The sequence below is a fragment of the Oncorhynchus masou genome, chromosome 30 (genome assembly GCF_036934945.1).
Source record: "Oncorhynchus masou masou isolate Uvic2021 chromosome 30, UVic_Omas_1.1, whole genome shotgun sequence".
NCBI lineage: Eukaryota > Metazoa > Chordata > Actinopteri > Salmoniformes > Salmonidae > Oncorhynchus > Oncorhynchus masou.
In genome coordinates, this window is record NC_088241.1 from 16,768,495 (window position 1) to 16,789,937 (window position 21,443).

Below are 21,443 nucleotides of genomic sequence, written 5' to 3' on the forward strand. Positions count from 1 at the left end.
TGCCTGGTAACGGCTCTACTACACTCACGCCCACCTGCTGCGATGGGTACCTTGGGTCCATTTAGCCTGTTCTTGCTTTTTGCGTTGTCTCAGCAGAACGTCTTCGTAGCCGCCAGCGACGTGCTCGGGAATTCTGATTTCGATTACACGGTAGCAGAGTACGAGACTGTTGGAGTTCTTCGCTAATGAATTAGCACGCACGAACGACAGCCATCTAAACATGTTTAGTAAATACAAATTCATTCCTGATTTTAATATCGATTATACCGCACAATGTTGTAGATAGCTGCACAGTTCTAACTGTAAATAGTTAATCTAACGTTAGTCGATAAAACTGTCTTAATCTAGAACGCTTTATTGACTCAATGTGTCTGCTCAATTCAAACTAACAGTGTTACATTATTTGTTGACAAATATATGTCATTCTGCGCGGACATATTTAAGTAGTGGATTATGACTTGTCTAGGTCTCTCTTTAACACTTTTCTAAGTCACCTGATATCTCAGCTGGCACACTTGCCTCTAGCATTTGTGAAATTTTATCATTCGCTTCCTTTGTATGGCGCCTCCCTTCATCCCATCTCTCTTTCAGGTGTGGTCACCGCCAGCAACTAGCCCCAGAATATGAAACTGCAGCAACAAAACGAAAAGGGACAGTGTCTTTAGCTAAAGTGAGTATAATAGTTTCTCCACACGACACCCCAGGGGATGCATTTTATTTACTTGCATCCAGATTCGTTACAATCTATTTTGTTCCATGGGATGGGTATTGCTTTACAATGTGGGGGTCAACTTTCCATGAAAGCTCTGTTGCTTCTCTTTTATCTTTATTGGTGAATTGAGATCAGTTCCCACAGTAGCTTTAACATCAGGGCTGCTTCTACATACCGCCACTCTGAATGCACTGCTATTAAACAGGTTTCTGTCATTTTCCCCAGGTAGACTGCACAGTGAACTCTGAGACGTGTGGACGTTTTGGCGTCAATGGGAACCCCACCACACTCAAAATCTTCCGCAACGGAGAGGACTTTGCTGCTTATGATGGACCCAGGAGTGCAGGTGGCTACTTTAAAATCATTGCTGCTCTGGTTTGTGTTTGTGTTTTAGTGTATGTATGACTCATCTAATGTTGTCCCATGTTCTCATATATGGCATTGTGAGCTTCATGAAAAAACAGGCAGGTCCCAGTTCCATTCCTCTGCACAGAGACCTGGATGCATTCATCAACAATTTTGAAGCCAGTGTGGTTGGTGAGTTCACTTTATTAATCACAGCAAAGTAGAGATCCTTTAGTCTATTGAAATAAAACAATTGCATGTATATTTTTAGTGAACTATATGAGGGACTTATATTCTCCCTCCCTGCTGTCAGGTTTTTTCTCAGGTGCTGACAGCTCTCAGATGGCTGAGTTTCTGAAGGCGTCTAGTGCAATGAGAGACAGTGAAACGGCTAGCTTAGTTAGCGGTGGTACGAGCTAAATAGCCTTTCAATCGGTGACGTCACTTGCTCTGAGACCTTGAAGTAGTAGTTCCGACTACTACTTTTGCGGCTTTTGTGGAGCGATGGGTTCCGATGCTTCGTAGGTGACTGTTGTTGATGTGTGCAGAGGGTCCCCGGTTCGCGCCCGGGTATGGGCGAGGGACGGTTTAAAGTTATACTGTTACACCCACACTGCAGACCTGAACCTGGGCCTCAAACACGGTGTGGAATCAGAGTATGTGCTGTAGCTCCACTTACATATAATCCCACCTGGGTTCTGAACATTCAGTCCTCTGGTCACTAGACTATGAGGGCACATTTGTTGGATATGACATCATAGATTATTGCCAAGTAGTAGTACCTTATGATGTCACTCTCCTCTTGTGTCTCTCTTAACCAGAACGGTGGTGCTCTTCCGGCCCCCACGACTCAACAGCAAGTTTGAGGACAGCATGATGATGGCATGGGGCAAATTCACCTAGTCCCTATAAACCTGATGGCCAGCTGGTGAAGGCCACAGCACGGGGACAGAAACTTCTCTTACCTGATACCCACCTCTCTCTTTTTCTCTCTCCATCACTTTCACTACCCCTTCTCTCTCCCTAGGGTGATGAAAGTGACCACTCAGTTCCAGTCTCAGGGACTGAGTTACGCTGTGGCCAACAGAGCAGAGTTCCAGGATGAGCTGGAGGAGGAGTTTGGCCCGGGGCCGTCCGACGGGGGAAAGTTGTCTCTCATCACCATCAGGAACAGGGAGGGCCACAAGTACAGCATGCAGGAGGAGTTCACATGAGTTACGACAACACATGACCATCACAGACCCTTCCTTATGCAGTCTGGCCAGCTGTCACACTGCTAATCTGTCCATCCATTGCAGACGGGACGGGAAATCCCTGGAGAGGTTCTTGGAGGACTACTTTGCTGGTAAACTGAAGAGACCGGTCTGCTATTTTAATCTCATCTGTTGTTGTCCTTCTTCCCAGTTTCCCCGCTATTTTCTTTGTCTCAGCAGGACAGAAGGACCAACCTCGGATATACAAGGTTAGGCTACAACACCACTTTTCCTCCTCCAAAGGACATGGATTAAATAACACTTAATGCTCTGTAATCAATATTCTGATACTTTCCTTCACAGTTTTAACCGTCCGTATATGTCAATAGGGTGGCCATGAGGTGAATGATTTCCTCAACTATCTGAAGGAGGTGGCCACACATCCCCTTGTCCTGGGCACTGCCAGAGAAGACTTGTGAGAGCGCAATGAAGAGAGAGAAGAAAAAACAAGGGATGAGTGGGTGGACTGGCAAAGAAGCAGAAGACATGAACTATAAGGGGGAAAAAGGAGCCATCCATTGCAATACACAGTTTCCGACCAGAAGATCTCCTTTGGGTTTCTCTGACTTACCAGCAACACTGAATACTCATAACATAGAGGACTTCTACATTTAAAAATCTGCAGTTTTTTCCATGGGGCTTCAAAAGAGTAATGTTCTCAATGTGAGAGGATGGAGCATCTGCAAGTACAGTAATAGGCAACACGTGCAGATTGGTTTTGCAGTTAAACTGGTGACTTGGTGGTTGCTATTAATATTCCCAAGAAAGGCATACTAGTGTAGCGTCCTTGACTCTGAGTAAGGTACCTCAGTCAGACTATAGATAAATGTAGAAAAGGAAAAATTATGTGCAACAGTTTATGCAAAGTTGCTTACGGGTACAAATAAAAAAGTGCCTGCTCAGCAAATAGATAAAAATAGAATCAAATGTCTGATACAGGGGCCTCCCGAGTGGTGCAGCGGTCTAAGGCACTGAGGCGTCACTACAGACCCGGGTTAGATCCCGGGCTGTATCACAACCGGTCGTTATTGGGAGTCTCATAGGGCGGGGCACAATTGTCCCAGCGTTGTCCGGGCAAGGGGAGGGTTTGGCCGGAGGGCTTTACTTGGCTCATCACGGTCTAGCGACTCCTTGTGGCTGGCCGGGTGCCTGCAGGCTGACCTCTGTTGTCAGTTGTGTTTCCTCTGGTGTTTCAAAGGTTGTTTCCTCTGACACATTGGTGCAGCTGGCTTCGGGGTTAAGTGGGTGTGTTTTAAGAAGCGAGGTAGGTGGGTCATGTTTCGGGGGATGACTCTACCTTTGCCTCCCGAGCTCTTGAGGGAGTTGCAGCGATGAGGGAGAAAAAAGGGGAAACAAACAAAAAGTAACAAAATATCTGATACAAAAAGATTTACACAAGAAAATAAATTTGACATTACATTTTGGTCATTTAGCATGTGGTTTCCCAAACTCGGTCCTTGGGCCCCCCTGCGTGCAGTTTTTTCGCCCCTAGCACGACACAGTTTTCTCAAATAGTTGAAGCTTGATGATGAGTTGGTTATTTGAATCAGCTGTGTAGTGCAAGGGCAAAAAACAAAATGAGTTTGGGAAACTGTGTCTTAGCAGACACACTTATCCAGTTTTGTGTGAAAATAGGGTGAAGACTACTGAAGCACTATGGACAGGCTTAGATTTCAGTTGGACTTTTATGCCAAGAATCTCATCTGGGTATGTCTTTCTTTTTGACATACATTTGCACACTTTTGTGCATCTTCCATAAATGCTCTTGAGGAGAGGCAACCTAGTTGGGCCAGTAACCGAAAGGTTGCTGGATTGAATCCCCGACCTAATAAGGTACAAATCTGAAGTTCTGCCCCTGAACAAGGCAGTTAACCCACTGTGCCCCGGTTGGCCGTCATTGTAAATAAGAATTTGTTCTTATTAACTGACTTGTCTAGTTAAATAAAAAAAATAAAGTTTGAAATGCCTCATTGTCCCGAATTTATCAAATTTAACTCGATTTGATTTTTACATACTTAAAGACACTCAATATCACTATTTTGTTTCGTGTTATATACACAATTTCGCACATAATCCACATATTAGTAATTTTTGTTAGAGAGATATGTTTATTCGTTATTGGAAATTACAGTGATATTTATTGGAATTATTTATTTTCCTAGAATGTATAGTTACATCAGCTAGCCCCTCTTCTGCGATTTATGTTTTACGTGTCATTTGACTTACGTCTCGTTGAGCTTTTATTTGCATTTGAGTAATGTAAAGAAATGTTAATTCTTATGCAGGTGACCATCTTATGCAGGTGACCAACTTACTGCTATTGCCTTGCTGTAACTTAGACAACACATAGCAACGTATTTTCACAGACTCACTTAAATCATCCACAACACTGTCAAAATAGGATACATCCTAGCCACAGGTGCTAGCCTTCAGTTCGGCCACAACATCCAGTGAGGACACGAACGCACACACATTATACACTAACTACCGAGGACATACAGATAAGACTCCTACACACATTGGCAGGGAGAGACAACCTTGACTTGGAGACAAACCAGCGCACACACATAACCTCCTTTTTCTAGCTGAACATTGTGTGACAGAACAGGCACGGAGGGATTCTACGATGACGGACAGACAACTGAGCCAATGACGGAAGACTACACCCCAGCCTGAGCCTGAACCAATCCGAAGAACCGAACTTCTAGAATCAACCTACTTTCTGTTCTGTATTAATTGCTTGTGCAAACGATTAGCGGGGCTTTTTTTGTTGGTTCCTCATGAGCTAATAGAAGGGCCCTTATATACGCTGTACCAGATATCTTTACTCTGAATAAACTGTCGCTTGTCATACAATCTACCACCTTGTCTGCATCGATCCTTGACCGGCTCGCCCTTCATCATATCTCTTTATCAACAGTAACTACTGAAATCATTTGTTTCTTTCATGAAAAGAGAGTTATGAAGGTCGGGCAATGTCCAATGCATGGGTATTATTTGATATGTTACAGAATGGTCTTGTTTCTCTCTGGACTACATATCCCAAAATGCAATACCTGTGCGTGATGAAGGTTGTACGTACAGTGCACCAAATGGTAAGCCTAGTAAATGTTTGAAGATACAGGTAGTTTTATGCCGTCATGCACATAATTGATACAACAGAGCTGGTTATTTATTGGGTTTCTATATAATGTCCATATGTACTGCGACATAGGATTTAATTTGCTAGGGTAATCACACGAGGAAACAATATAAAGTTGAAGATAGCGCCCACTGGCGACTTCCTCTTTCGTAGTCACGCAGATTGGGTTGTACGGCTGTTCATCAAAATTCCCTCGTCCTTAATTGGTCATTTTTTTCCCCAACCCGCCCAGCCACAAACAATTAGCCTTTCCTGTGCTGCGTTTGAGAACTTGGTAGCCGGTTGATCTACGCACGCTGCCAAAATGATGGGAAGACCAATCGTCGTGTTGAGTGAGTGATAAAGTTACAACATTTATCAATGAATTAAATACATTAGTGTTTTAAGTGTATTTTATATCTTGCTATATTTGTGAGCTTTTTCATTCACGCGAGGTGATGCCCGGCGTTCGGGCCTAGCTAGCCAGTGATGTCTCGAGTTGTGACAGTCATGCTGCGCTGTTAGCGGAACAATCGGCTATAAACTTATCAAATTTGGGTAATAAACAGGATACTGTTCAGCTAGCGTTCTATTTGGTATTGTTATGCACGCCATCAAACGTAGTTAGACAAACCCTTCGGGTAAGATTAATGGATAAGAATTTGCTAGCTGCCTTACTAGCTAAGTTACATTTTAAGGTGAGCTATTTCCCTGGTATCTCCCCGTTTTTGGGGTTGGTCTCAGTATCTGGTTCGGGCAGTGGCAACACGGCAGTTAACAATCTTGCAAATGTAATTTCAGAAATTAAATGTACTTATAACTACACACTTGTTGTCCGTCAAGTTGCTAAATACACTGAACAAACCGCAGCATCATGGTCAGTCATTTTGCGTATAGGCCTAGTTCGAGACTGCCCCTCTCTGTCGCCACCTCAATGATCTTCTCTCTTAAGGCCAGAATATGAAAAGAGAGTCTGGACGCAAGGTTCAGAAGGGGAACATCAGTGCAGCAAAGGTAAAGATGACACCACTCGGACTTCCCCTTCCCATTACCCAATAATTTTACTTCTGACTGAGGTTTAATTGCGATAATGAAACATGAGAAATTCCTGCAGCCTTACGAAGTCTACTTTTACAGGCAATAGCAGATGTCATCAGAACATGCCTGGGACCAAGAGCCATGATGAAGGTTTGTACCAAGACACAATTCCTGGCCCTTAGATACTTAAATCCCAAAGTGACACCAAAATACAACTGTCTTAACCTTTCCCTATCTATTAACAGATGCTGCTAGACCCCATGGGCGGCATTGTCATGACCAACGATGGCAATGCCATCCTCCGAGAGGTGAGGTTTCTGCAATACATTTCCCATAAGCACCCTTACACTGTATTTGGAAGATGGTAAATGTAAACGCATTCAGGTCTGTTAAAGTTACCTTTCCTGTAAACAAACACAGATCCAAGTGCAGCACCCGGCAGCCAAGTCCATGATTGAGATCAGCCGCACCCAGGATGAGGAGGTGGGAGACGGCACCACGTCAGTCATCATCCTTGGTAAGTGGCCTGGTCGTGGAAATATTTCATCTCACTCCATCGACATGGAATTGACTGAGATCCAGTCAACCTCTTCAACATAGTCAATGTACCCTTTTGAGCTTCAGGCTATTTAGGACTGGATGTTGTGGCACTCCGACTCCGAGAGGGCCACGTTGTTGATGCGTAAGAATCAATCGTCCCCTAAGCCATCGTACTGAGTGTGCACATTTTTAAAACAGCTCTTGGTTAACATATTTTTTCAATATTTTGTCTGTCTCTAGCTGGGGAGATGCTGTCTGTAGCAGAGCAGTTCCTGGAGCAGCAGATGCACCCCACAGTCATCATCAGTGCCTACAGACACGCCCTGGATGACATGCTCGACATGCTCAAAGACATCAGGTATAGATTGCATACACTTACACACACAATCCTCCCTCGCACACTTTTACACTCTATTCTATTGACCGACTGTCTCTGTTCCCTCCCAGCACCCCGGTGGATGTGAATGACAGGGCGCAGATGCTGAAGATCATCAACTCTGCCATCTGCACCAAGGCCTTGAGCCGTTGGTCTACCATGGCGTGTAATATTGCCCTGGATGCCGTGCGCACTGTGGAGTTGGAGGAGCACGGACGCAAGGAGATCAACATTAAGCTGTACGCCAAAGTGGAGAAGGTAAACGTTAAAGGTCTTGCTGTTACAAGATTGACAACAATAAGTATGACAAGGGTGTGGTCATTGGGAAAATGACACCAGGTTGGTTGATTCCTCCTTGTTTTACTATGGTTATAGGTGCCTGGTGGCTTCATTGAGGACTCATGTGTGCTAAAAGGAGTGATGGTCAACAAGGATGTCACTCACCCCCGCATGCGCAGAATGATCAAGAACCCCCGCATCATCCTACTGGACTGCTCCCTGGAGTACAAGAAGGGCGAGAGCCAGGTACTGAAAACACATGTACACAGTGTCATTCATACATCCACACAAATGCATTACCAGCACACACGTACAGTATAAAAATAACAGTAGTAGGTACTTGCCAATAAATGTTGTGTTTCTATGCAGACTGACATTGAGATCACACGTGAGGAGGATTTTTCTAGGATCCTTCAGATGGAGGAAGAGTACATCCAGACAATCTGTGAAGACATCATCCGCCTCAAGCCAGACCTCATCTTCACCGAGAAGGGCATCTCAGGTACTTCACATACAAAATCTGTATGTACAATTTTAGCAACCGCTCTTAATCCACCAAAGCTCCCCTGCACTGACCAGAGAAACTCACTTCTCCACTCATCTCCCCAGACCTGGCACAACACTATCTGGTGAAGGCCAACATCACAGCCATCCGCCGTGTCAGAAAGACTGACAACAACCGCATTTCAAGGTAAGGTCCATTCCACACAGTATAGTATTCTGAAGATGTCCTAACTATTAATCCTTTTAAATTGTTAATTGACTATTAACGCTGATATCATATTCTCAGGGCATGTGGGGCTCGCATCGCCAGCCGCACAGATGAGCTGCGTGAGGAAGACGTGGGAACTGGCGCCGGCCTGTTTGAGATCAAGAAGATTGGAGACGAGTACTTCACCTTCGTCACAGAGTGCAAAGACCCCAAAGCCTGCACCATCTTGCTGAGAGGAGCCAGCAAAGAGATCCTGGCTGTACGTATCAAGTTACCCCTCATGCACAAGAATATGTTAAGACGTCTCCTTTGCGGCAGAAGCAGCTCATTTTCAGGCATACCGTAACAAGACAGGATGATTTGATCCTCATGGTATCCTATTATGCTCAATGCTTCATTGTGGAACCAAACAGTGTTAATGGTGTGTGTGTCTCTCTGTCCCTCAGGAGGTGGAGCGTAACTTGCAGGATGCAATGCAGGTGTGTCGTAACGTGCTACTGGACCCATCTCTACTCCCTGGAGGTGGGGCGGTGGAAATGGCTGTGTCCAAGAGGCTGATGGAGCGTTCCAAGACCCTGACTGGGGTGGAGCAGTGGCCCTACCGTGCCGTGGCCCAGGCCCTGGAGGTTATCCCCCGTACACTCATCCAAAACTGTGGAGCCTCCACCATCCGCGTGCTCACCTCTCTCAGGGTACGTGTGGTTTTGCTCTAAAATATGCACCTTTATCATTTTGTTGGGCACAGCTATGTTTTATTTCTTACCTCCCCCTCTGTAGGCCAAGCACACCCTGGAGGCCTGTGCATCATGGGGTGTGAACGGAGAGACTGGCACCTTGGCAGACATGATGGAGCTTGGCATCTGTGAGCCGCTGGCTGTCAAGGCCCAGACTTACAAGACTGCTGTGGAGGTAAGAGGGGCTAATGGGCTGCTGTTGAAAGTGAGATTCATCTCGAATGTATCTGCTGCAAATGCTTGAGACTTACTGTTTTTAAAACATATTGTACAAGGCATGGACGAATTCTGTTTTACTTTGTCAATAGTGAATGCAGTCAGACACCATGCAAAAACATTTTCACTACTACTACTCTAAAGGATGAGTGCTTTCCAGTGCCTTATCTCCTTCACATCAAAGTGAATACAATGCAACTCAGGGCACCTTTAGTGTCTCTTTTCGTTTTGACTTTAAACAGTCACTGGTTTCAGTGAACCCCACTAATATAATTTTGATCTCTTCTTGCCTTTCAGACAGCCATCTTGCTGCTCCGCATTGATGACATAGTGTCTGGAATCAAGAAGAAAGGCGATGACCAGGCTGGAGGAGGACAGGGAGCAGAGTGAAGATAAATGAGGAAAGAAATGGGTTGGTAGACCAGTGGGCAAACAGACCGCTAGTGTACATAGTACAGCCTACTGTTTTCTTTTGGGATGCTATTTTGCAAAAATACTAAATGTTTGGCCTGGATTGTCTGTTCTCAACCAAGTATGTGTGTCGATAATCAAGCATCACAGTAGCCATGTATGTTTGATTTGCTATAAAATTCAAATCGAATACGGTCTGACTCACAGTTCATTGTGTATCTTTAGTCGTGGCAGATTAAATAAGTATCTTCCATGAGTATTGTTTATAGCACTGTAGTACCCAGTTAAAGTGGAAACAGGTTATACTGTTTTGAGCCTTTTTAAGGATAGGTTTCTCTCAGCAAAGGACATAAAAATATTATCTTCAGCTTTATTAAAGTTAAATGGATGGAGAGAAAAAAATGCAATTCACCACAGCATATTGAAATAAACCAGATCTGAGTACACAACAGATAATAAAATATTACTTCCGGTTACATCAAGGTTCTATTTTATCTGGGCCATAACATCCCTGAATGTGTTGAATAGGCCTATTAGGAAGTCATAAAACCATGCAATAGGTCATGTTTAACTTTTCTCTTTTTTTTTGACTCCGTATGTTAGCAACTTTACACATATACAGTACCAGTCTGGAGTAGAGGTCGACCGATTAATCGGAATGGGCAATTAATTAGGGCCCATTTTCAAGTTTTCATAACAATCGGTAATCGTCATTTTTGGGCACTGATTATGGCCGATAACACTGCCCTCCAACAGACTACGTAGCAGGCTGACTACCTGTTATGCGAGTGCAGCAAGGAGCTAGCTAGCATTAAACTCATATTTGATAAACAAGACTATCTTAACATATTCACTAGTTAACTACACATGGTGGTTGATATTACTAGTGTATCTAGCTTGTCCTGCATTGCATATAATCAATGCGGTGCCTGTTCATTTATCATTGAATCACAAACTACTTCGCCAAACGGGTGATTTAACAAGCGCCATTCATGAAAAAAGTACCATCTTAGCAGCAATGTACCGAACCATAAACATCAATTCCTTTCTTAAAATCAATACTCAAGTATATATTTTTAAACTTGTATATTTAGTTAATATTGCCTGCTAACATGCATTTCTTTTAACTAGGGAAATTGTGTCGCTACTCTTGCGTTCCGTGCAAGCAGAGTCAGGGTATATGCAGCAGTTTGGGCTGCCTGGCTCGTTGCGAAGTGTGTGAAGACCATTTCTTCCTAACAATGACCGTAATTAATTTGCCAGACTTGTACATAATTATGACATAACATTGAATGTTGTGCAATGTAACAGCAATATTTAGACTTAGTGATGCCACCCGTTAGATAAAATACAGAATGGTTCCGTGTTTCACAAAGAATAAGTGTTTGTTTTCGAAATGATAGTTTCCGGATTTGGCCATATTAATGACCTACGGCTCATATTTCTGTGTTATTATAATTAAGACTCAGACTTGATAGAGCAGTCTGACTGAGCAGTGGTAGGCAGCAGCAGGCTCATAAGCATTCATTCAAACATCACTTTCCTGCATTTGCCAGCAGCTCTTCGCTGTGCTTCAAGCATTGCGCTGTTTATGACTTCAAGCCAATCAACTTCCGAGATTAGGCTGGCAATACTAAAGTACCTATTAGAACATCCAATAGTCAAAGGTATATGAAATACAAATGGTATAGAGAAATAGTCCTAACAATAACTACAACCTCAAACTTCTTACTTGGGAATTTTTAAGACTCATGTTAAATGGAACCACCAGCTTTCATATGTTCTGAGCAAGGAACTTAAACATTAGCTTTTTTACATGGCACATATTACTTAGTTTTTGCATTATTTAAACCAAATTGAACATGTTTCATTATTTGAGGATAAATTGATTTTATTGATGTATTATATTAAGTAAAATAAGTGTTCATTCAGTATTGTAATTGTCATTATTACATATACAATCATCCAATTTAATTGGTATCTGCTTTTTTTTTGTTCCTCCAATCAGTATCAGCGTTAAAATCATAATCGGTCGACCTCTAGTGGACACACCTACTCATTCCAGGGTTTTTCTTAATTTCATGGTAGAATAATAGTGAAGACTATGACATGACACATGGAATCATGTAGTAACCAAAAAAGTGTATAACAAATCAAAATATAGTCTGCCTTTGCCTTGACAGATTTGCGCACTTGGCATTCTCTCAACCAGCTTTGTGAGGTAGTCCCCTGGAATGAATTTCAATTAACAGGTTTGCCTTGTTAAGTACATTTTTATGGAATTTCTTTAAATGCCTTTGAGCCAGTCACTTGCATTGTGACAAGGTAGCCCTATTTGGTAAAATACCTTATGGCAATAAAAGTTCAAATAAGCAAAGAGAAAGGAGAGTCCATTATTTTAAGACATGAGTCAGTCAATCTGGAAAATGTCAATAATTTTAACGTATCTAGAAGTGCAGTAACAAAAACCATCAGGCGCTATGAAACTGGCTCTCATGAGGACCGCCACAAAATGAAGACCCAGAGTTAACTCTCATGCAGAGGATAAGTTCATTAGAGTTACGAGCCTCAAATTGCAGCCCAAATAAATGCTACAGAGTTCAAGTAACAAACACTTCTCAAAATCAACTTTTCAGAGGAGACTGCGTGAATCAGGCCTTCATGGTCAAATTGCTACAAAGAAACCACCACTAAAGAACAATCAGACTTGTGCCAAAAAAACACGAGCAATGGACATTAGACCGGTGGAAATCTGTCCTTTTGAGACTAAATATGAGATTTTTGGTTCCAACCTCAGTGTCTTTCTGAGATGAGCTCTGCATGTGTGGTTCCAACAGGGAAGCAAGTGTGTTGGGAGGTGTAATGGTTTGGGGGTGCTTTGCTGGTGACACTGTCAGGGACTTATTTAGAATTCAAGGCACACTTAACCAGCATGGCTTCTGCAGCGATATGCCATCCCATCTGGTTTGTGCTTAGTGGGACTATCATTTGTTTTTCAACAGGACATTGACCCAACACATCTCCAGGCTGTGTAAGGGCTATTTGACCAAGGAGGGTGATGGAGTGCTGCATCAAATTATCTGGCCACCACAATCACCCAACTCAACCCACGTGAGATTGTTAGGGAAGAGTTAGACCGCAGAGTGAAGGAAAAGCAGCCAACAAGTGCTCAGCATATGTCGGAACTCCTTCCAGACTATTGGAAAAGCATTCCAGGTGAAGCTGGTTCAGAGTGCAAAGCTGTCAAGGCAAAGGGTGGCTACTCTGAAGAATCTAAAATATGAAATATATTGTGATTTGTTTAACACTTTTTTTGGTTACTACATGATTCCATGTGTTATTTCATATTTTTGATGTCTTCACTATTATTCCACAATGGAAAAACCCTTGAATGAGTAGGTGTGTCCTAACCTTTAACTGGTACTGTACATGTCAACAGACCGTGCAAGTACATGGATTCCTGGGCTTTATCTCCTATACTCTGACCTGAAGACCATTCAAAGCAATATGAAGGGAGTCTTTGTTGACTCATCTGGACAGTGGCTCAGAATATGAGAAAAGGGAGCAATGAAATGCCATAAGTATTTAAAGGTTTGCTTTTCCCTGCCCTGCACAGAAGCAGATGGCAGTGTACCAAAAGCCTCCATACACCCTAATAAAAAAACTTCCCCTCATATTCCTTGATGGATACTTGTAAATGCTTGTTCACATACCAATGTAAAGGGGATGAGAAAAGTATTTCACAACATTGAGATAGTCTGTACAGCCAGGTTCCAAACCACTTGACCTGTTCTAGACATTCATTATATATGACCCAGATCTCCAGGATCAGGCCAGGTAGAAAGAGCGGGAGAGTGGTGTGGTCATCTCTGGGCTTTCTCTCCAGTCTCTGGGTCGACGCCGCTGTCCAGCTCTGGAGAGGAAATCGGCACGTTAGTCACCGTTACAAAGCAATGAAGGTATTAGCATCTGAATTTTTCCAAACTCTTCAGTGTGAGTATTTATCCTTGAATTGATCTTTTTGAGCATATGACTTAAAAAAAAACTACACACCTGTGTCTGACACTGTTTTAATTAAGGGAGAAAAAACTTAACAGATGGCACCCTGTTAAGTGTGACTCACCCATGCTGGCCTCACTGGGTGCTGTGGAGGGGAGGCGTCTGTGCTGGCAGGTAGGCTGGAGGTTGGGAACCAGAGACCCTGGAGCCAGTACAGAGGATGGGGGGAGACTCATGACCCCCGTAATAGGAGCTTGGGGTCGGACCACCTCCATATCCACGCCTGCTCTCAGCGGAGGGCCAGAAAAAAAAGGAAGTGATCAGTGAGCAGTACAAAGTATAAACTGAGCATAGCAAACATTAGAAACACCTTCCTTGGACTCTATAAGGTGTCAAGCGTTCCGCAGGGATGCTGGCCCATGCTCGCTCCAATGCTTGTTGTCAAGTTGTCTGGATGTCCTTTGGGTACTGGACTATTCTTGATAAACATGGGAAACTGTTGAGCGTGAAAAACCCAGCAGTGTTGCAGTTCTTGACACAAACCGGTGCGCCTGGTAATACTACCATACCCCATTCAAAGGCACTTAAATCTGTTGTCCTGCCCATTCACCCTCTGAAAGGCACACATACACAATCTGTCTCAAGGCTTAAAAATAATCCTCCCCTTCATCTACACTGAAGTGAATTTAAGGGATCATAGCTTTCAAATGGATTCACCTGGGGTCTCATAACCGCTTGTGTAAATGTCACACTAAAAATCTGTGTGCGGTATTTCTGAGAAGACTGAGCACATACAAAAATAGAGATTTATAAACTTGGTGCAGGTTTCTATTATAAATCAGACCCGTTCTGAAACTGCGCGCATGAACAAGCATTACAATTCTGCCTGAAAGGCCTCCCGCGTGATGCAGTGGTCTAGGGCACTGCATCGCATGAGGCGTCACTATAGACCTGGGTTCGATCCCAGGCTGTTTCACAGCAGGCCGTGACCGAGAGACCCATGAGGCGGCACAGAGTCGTCCGGGTTAGGGGAGGGTTTGGCCGGCCATGATTTCCTTGTTCCTAACTTCTATTATTGCCAACTATGTAAAAATAGACTACATAAAGCCAACAAAAAAAACACTGCACCCTGCAATTAGAAAATATCCTGATAAAAATAAAAATCCTATAAATCACATTGGCTACGTACAGTTGAAGTCTGAAGTTTACATACACTTAGGTTGGAGTCATTAAAACTAGTTTTTCAACCACTCCACAAATTTTGTGTTAACAAACTATAGTTTGGCAAGTCGGTTAGGACATCTACTTTGTGCATGATGTCATTTTTCCAACAATTGTTTACAGACAGATTATTTCACTTATAATTCACTGTATCACAATTCCTGTGGGTCAGAAATGTACATACACTAAGTTGACTGTGCCTTTAAACAGCTTGGAAAATTCCAGAAAATTATGTCATGGCTTTAGAAGCTTCTGAGACTAATTGACATCATTTGAGTCAATTGGAGGTGTACCTGTGGATGTATTTCAAGGCCTACCTTCAAACGCAGTGCCTCTTTGCTTGACATCTTGGGAAAATCAAAAGAGATCAGCCAAGACCTCAGAAAAAAGAAACTGTACACCTCCACAAATCGGGTTCATCCTTGGGAGCAATTTCCAAATGCCCGAAGGTACCACGTTCATCTGTACAAACAATAGTACACAAGTATAAACACCATGGGACCATGCAGCTGTCATACCGCTCAGGAAGGAGATGCGGTCTGTCTCCGAGAGATTAACATACTTTAGTGTGAAAAGTGCAAATCAATCCCAGAACAGCAACGGACCTTGTCAAGATGCCGGAGGAAACGGGTACAAAAGTATCTATATCCACAGTAGAACGAGTCCTACATCGACATAACCTGAAAGGCCGCTCACCAAGGAAGAAGCCACTGCTCCAAAACCACCATAAAAAAGACAGACTACGGTTTGCAACTGCACATGGGGACAAAGATCGTACTTTTTGGAGAAATGTCCTGATGAAAAAAAAAATAGAACTGTTTGGCCAGAATGACCATCGTTATGTTTGGAGGAAGGGGGATGCTTGCAAGCCGAAGAACACCATCCCAACCGTGAAGCACGGAGGTGGCAGCATCATGTTGTGGGAGTGCTTTGCTGCAGGCGGGACTGGTGCACTTCACAAAATAGATGGCTTCATGAGGTAGGAAAATTATGTGGATATATTGAAGCAACATCTCAAGACATAAGTCAGGAAGTTAAAGCTTGGTCGCAAATGGGTCTTACAAATGGACAATGACCCCAAGCATACTTCCAAAGTTGTGGCAGTGGCCATCACAAAGTCCAGACCTCAATCCTAGAGAACATTTGTGGGCAGAACTGAGAAAGCGTGTGCGAGCAAGGAAGCCTACAAACCTGACTCGGTTACACCAGCTCTGTCAGGGGGAATGGGCCAAAATTCATTGTGGGATGCTTGTGGAAGGCTACCCAAAACGTTTGACCCAAGTTACACAATTTAAAGGAAAAGCCAATAATTGAGTGTATGTAAACTTCTGACCCACTGGGAATGTGATGAAAAAAATAAAATCATTCTCTACTATTATTCTGACATTTCACATTCTTAAAAATGGTGATCCTAACTGGCCTAAGACGGAATTTTTACTGGAATTTTGAAAAACTGAGTTTAATTGTATTTGGCTAAGGTATATGTAGGTATATATTATAGCAAGCAGCATACCACCCTGCATCCCAATGCTGGCTTGCTTCTGAAGCTAAGCAGGGTTGGTCCTGGTTGGTCCCTGGATGGAAGACCAGGTGCTGCTGGAAGTGGTGTTGGAGGGCCAGTAGGAGGCACTCTTTCCTCTGGTCTAAAAAATATTCCAATGCCCCAGGGCAGTGATTGGGGACACTGCTCTGTGTAGGGTGCCGTCTTTCAGATGAGATGTTAAACGGGTGTCCTGACTCTGAGGTCATTTAAGATCCCATGGCACTTATCGTAAGAGTAGGGGTGTTAACCCCGGTGTCCTGGCTAAATTCCTAAGCTGTCACCTAATCATCCCCAGCTTACAATTGGCTCATTCATCCCCCTCCTCTCCCCTGTAACTATTCCCCAGGTTGTTGCTGTAAATGAGAATGTGTTCTCAGTCAACTTACCTGGTAAAATAACGGTATAATAAATATGTAAACCTCAACTGTATGGCCTCACTTCGCTATGCGCCTGTCAAATTTTGTAACAATGCGTAGGGCTCCATAAAGCTCCGCGTTGACGATAGGTGGGGACAGTACGTCCTGTATAAACACAAACTCACTTCCTTCACAATAGCTCTGCAATAAAGTAGTGGTTCTGCAGGTGGGGACCACAGACCACTTCTCAGTTCCTATGCTTCCTGGCTGATGTTTTGGTCACTTTTGAATGCTGGCGGTGCTTTCGCTCTAGTGGTGGCATGAGACGGAGTCTACAACCCACACAAGTGGCTCAGGTAGTGCAGCTCATCCAGGATGGCACATCAATGCGAGCTGTGGCAAGAAGGTTTGCTGTGTCTGTCAGCGTAGTGTCCAGAGCATGGAGGCGCTACCAGGAGACAGGCCAGTACATCAGGAGATGTGGAGGAGGCCGTAGGAGGGCAACAACCCAGCAGCAGGACCGCTACCTCCGCCTTTGTGCAAGGAGGAGCAGTAGGAGCACTGCCAGAGCCCTGAAAAATGACCTTCAGCAGGCCACAAATGTGCATGTGTCTGCTCAAACGGTCAGAAACAGACTCCATGAAGGTGGTATGAGGGCCCGATGTCCACAGGTGGGGGTTGTGCTAACAGCCCAACACCGTGCAGGACGTTTGGCATTTGCCAGAAAACTGGCGCCCTGTGCTCTTCACAGATGAAAGCAGGTTCACACTGAGCAAGTGTGACAGACGTGACAGTCTGGAGACGCCGTGGAGAACGTTCTGCTGCCTGCAACATCCTCCAGCATGACCGGTTTGGCAGTGGGTCAGTCATGGTGTGGGGTGGAATTTCTTTGGGGGGCCGCACAGCCCTCCGTGTGCTCGCCAGAGGTAGCCTGACTGCCATTAGGTACCGAGATGAGATCCTCAGACCCCTTGTGACACCATATGCTGGTGCAGTTGGCCCTGGGTTCCTCCTCATGCAAGACAATGCTAGACCTCATGTGGCTGGAGTGTGTCAGCAGTTCCTTCAAGAGGAAGGCATTGATGCTATGGACTGGCCCGTCCGTTCCCCAGACCTGAATCCAATTGAGCACATCTGGGACATCATGTCTCGCTCCATCCACCAACGCCACGTTGCACCACAGACTGTCCAGGAGTTGGCGGATGCTTTAGCCCAGGTCTGGGAGGAGATCCCTCAGGAGACCATCCGCCACCTCATCAGGAGCATGCCCAGGCGTTGTAGGGAGGTCATACAGGCACGTGGAGGCCACACACACTACTGAGCCTCATTTGAACTTGTTTTAAGGACATTACATCAAAGTTGGATCAGCCTGTAGTGTGGTTTTCCACTTAATTTTAGTGTGATTTTGTTGTCAGCACATTCAAATATGTAAAGAAAAAAGTATTTAATAAGAATATTTCATTCATTCAGATCTAGGATGTGTTATTTTAGTGTTCCCTTTATTTTTTGAGCAGTGTATATATATATTTGCTACGGCTCTAATAAAAAATACTTTAAAAAATGATAATCAAATAGTTTTGGTCACATACACGTGTTGTTATTGAGGGGGTAGCGAAATGCTTGTTTCTAGCTCCAACAGTGCAGTAATATCTAAAGTTATATCTAAAAATTTCACAACAATACACACATCTAAGTAAAGGAATGGAATTAAGAATATATAAATATATGGATGAGCAGTAGAATAGAATACAGTATATACATGAGATGAGTAATGCAAAATATGTAAACATTTTTAAAGTGACTAGTGATCCATTTATTGAAGTGGCCAGTGATTTCAAGTCTATGTATATAGGCAGCAGCCTCTAATGTGCTAGTGATGGCTGTTTTACAGTCTGATGGCCTGAGATAGAAGCTGTTTTTCAGTCTCTCGGTCACAGCTTTGATGCACCTGTATTGACGTCTCCTTCTGGATGTAAGGGGGGTGATCAGGCAGTGGCTCGGGTGGTTGTTGTCCTTGATGATCTGTTTGGCCTTCCTGTGACATCAGGTGCTGTAGGTACCCTGGAGGGTAGGCCGTTTGCGCCTGGTGACGCGTTGGGCAGACCGCTCTACCCCCTGGAGAGCCCTGCGGTTGCGGGTGGTGCAGTTGCCATACCTGTTGGTGATACAGCCCGACAGAATGCTCTCAATTGTTTGTGATGGTTTTAGGTGCAAAGCCAAATTTCTTCAGCCTGTGCCTCTTCACCTCACTGTCTGTGTGGGTGGACCATTTCAGTTTGTCAGTGATGTGTACGCTGAGGAACTTGAAGCTTTCCACCTTCTCTGCTGCAGTCCTGTCAATGGGGATGGGGGGGTGCTCCCTCTGCTGTTTCCTGAAGTCCACGATCAGCTCCTTTTGTTTTGTTGATGTTAAGTGAGAGGTTATTTTCCTGGCACCACACTCCGAGCCCTCACCTCTTCCCTGTAGGCTGTCTCATCATTGTTGGTAATCAGGTCTACTACTGTTGGGTCGTCTGCAAACTTGATGAACTTGATGATTGAGTTGGAGGCGTGCGTTGCCACGTAGTCATGGGTGAACAGTGAATACAGGAGGAGGCCGAGCACGCACCCTTGTGGGGCCCCAGTGTTAAGGATCAGCGACGTGGGGGTAGTGTTTCCTTCCTTCACCACCTGGGGGTGGCCCGTCAGGAAGTCCAGGACCCAGTTGCACAGGGTGGGGCTCAGACCCAGGACCTTGAGCTTAATGATGAGCTTGGAGGGTACTGTGGTGTTGAATGCTGAACTATAGTCAATGAACAGCATTCTTATATAGGTATTCCTCCTGTCCAGATGGGATGAAGCAGTGTGCAGTGCGATGGTGATTGCATCATCAGAGGATCTAGATGGGTGCTAAGCAAATTGAAGTGGGTCTAGTGTGACAGGTAAGGTGGAGGTGATATGGTCCTTGACTAGTCTCAAACCACTTCATGATGACAGAAGTGAGTACTACGGGGCGATAGTCATTTAGTTCCGTTACCTTTTCTTTCTTGGGTTCAGGAACATTGGTGGCCATCTTGAAGCATGTGGGGATAGCAGACTGGGATAGGGAGAGATTAAATAGTTCCGTAAACACTCCAGCCAGCTGGTCTGCACATGCTCTGAGGACGCGGCTAGGGAGGCCGTCTCGGCCGGCAGCCTTGCGAGGGTTAACACGCTTAAATGTCTTACTCACGTTGGCCACAGAGAAGGAGAGCCCACAGTCCTTGGTAGCGGGCCGCATCGGTGGCACTGTGTTGTCCTCAAAACTGGCGAAGAAGGTGTTTAACTTGTCTGGAGGCAAGACTTTGATGTCCACGACGTGGCTGGTTTTCCTTTTGTAGTCCGTGATTGTCTGTAGACCCTGCCACATACCTTTTGTGTCTGAGCCGTTGAATTGCGACACCACTTTGTCTCTATACTGACATTTCGCTTGTTGAATGAGGGCATAACTACACTGTTTGTATTTGGCCATATTCCCAGTCATCTTGCCATAGTTAAATGCGGTGGTTCGAGCTTTCAGTTTTGCGTGAAAGCTGTTCCTCTATCCTCGGTTTCTGGTTCGAGTATGTTTTAGTAGTCACAGTGGGTACAACATCTCCTATACACTTCCTGATACACAAATACACAGTGACTGAGTTTATTTGTCAATGTTATTCTCAGAGGCTACCCGAAACATATCCCAGTCCGCGTGATCAAAACAATCTTGAAGCTGGATTCCGATTGGTCAGACCAGCGTTGAATAGTCCTTAGCACAGGTACTTAAAGTTTAAGTTTCTGTCTATAGGAAGGGAGGATCAAATTTGAGTCTTGGTCAGATTTGCCGAAGGGAGGGCGGGAGAGGGCCTTGTCAACTTTATTATCCAGAGACAGAACATTAGCGAGTAATATACTCAGAAGCAGTGGGTGGTGTGTGCGCCTCCTGAGTCGGACTAAAGTTCACTCCGAGTAACTCTTCTCCCCTGGCGATGTTTTGGACCAGCTTCTGGAATCAGTTCCAATTGCCCTGGGGGGTACGAACAAAGGATCCGATTCAGGAAAGTCGTAATGCTGGTGAGTGACCGCCGCTCTGATATCCAAAAGTTCTTCCCAGCTATATGTAATAATACAAAAAATGTTCTGGCCTAATAATGTAAAAAATAACACATACAAAAAAGGAACTACTGCAAAGTTGCCTAGGGGCTAGAAGCACGGCTGCCCTCTCTAATCGGCGCAATTTTATATATTTGTTACGACTCGACTAACAAAACAACAATTGACCAGTCAACTAATTGGGGTCAGCCATATAGGAATCACAGGAGCCAGCACGCCTGGTGCCCTGTCAAATTATTTATCCATTTAAACAATATTTCTGTAAAGCCCTCTATGGCTTTGATGCATTTCAAACGTGAGCTTGTCCAAGGTGTTGGACTCGACAACGGTTGCTATCCATTGGAGCACAGCAATTGGTTGCCCAAAATTCTGGGGCGGGACATAGTGAAGGGTCTGCGCATGGTAATTTGTTGTAGGCTATGGCTACTTCGGGAATATGAACCCATCATGGCCAGAAAAAGTGACACATTTATTCTGCAA

General features: G+C 44.4%; 1 protein-coding gene, 1 long non-coding RNA gene and 1 other non-coding gene across 5 annotated transcripts; all 3 read left to right on the top strand.

The window, feature by feature from the left end:
- The first annotated feature begins 21 nt into the window (after positions 1-21).
- Positions 22-4,247, top strand: LOC135523095 (uncharacterized). 3 transcript variants are annotated; one of them, XR_010452769.1, is made up of 7 exons: positions 22-227; positions 592-670; positions 938-1,058; positions 1,161-1,249; positions 1,879-2,402; positions 2,491-2,519; positions 2,640-4,247. It is a non-coding gene; the product is annotated as an uncharacterized LOC135523095 (long non-coding RNA). The 3 variants fall into 3 exon arrangements; XR_010452767.1 differs by having other exon boundaries at positions 1,879-2,519; XR_010452768.1 differs by having other exon boundaries at positions 22-222; positions 1,879-2,519.
- Positions 4,248-5,676: 1,429 nt separating this feature from the next.
- On the top strand, positions 5,677-9,931 carry LOC135522177 (T-complex protein 1 subunit gamma-like). Its single transcript, XM_064948212.1, has 14 exons — positions 5,677-5,784; positions 6,384-6,445; positions 6,569-6,619; positions 6,715-6,777; positions 6,890-6,986; positions 7,250-7,367; positions 7,457-7,643; positions 7,761-7,910; positions 8,034-8,166; positions 8,274-8,355; positions 8,455-8,635; positions 8,823-9,068; positions 9,154-9,285; positions 9,624-9,931. The coding sequence occupies exons 1-14, from the start codon at positions 5,757-5,759 to the stop codon at positions 9,714-9,716; spliced, it is 1,623 nt and encodes a 540-aa protein (XP_064804284.1). The 5' UTR covers positions 5,677-5,756; the 3' UTR covers positions 9,717-9,931.
- On the top strand, positions 9,386-9,521 carry LOC135523236 (small nucleolar RNA SNORA15). Its single transcript, XR_010452811.1, has one exon. It is a non-coding gene; the product is annotated as a small nucleolar RNA SNORA15 (small nucleolar RNA).
- Positions 9,932-21,443: the final 11,512 nt, after the last annotated feature.

Excerpts from the sequence above, each read along its gene's own strand:
- LOC135522177 (XM_064948212.1), top strand. The coding sequence starts at position 5,757 with ATGATGGGAAGACCAATCGTCGTGTTGA. Across the intron at positions 6,620-6,714 it reads GACCAAGAGCCATGATGAAG|ATGCTGCTAGACCCCATGGG; the intron begins GTTTGTACCAAG and ends ATCTATTAACAG. Across the intron at positions 9,286-9,623 it reads CTTACAAGACTGCTGTGGAG|ACAGCCATCTTGCTGCTCCG; the intron begins GTAAGAGGGGCT and ends CTTGCCTTTCAG.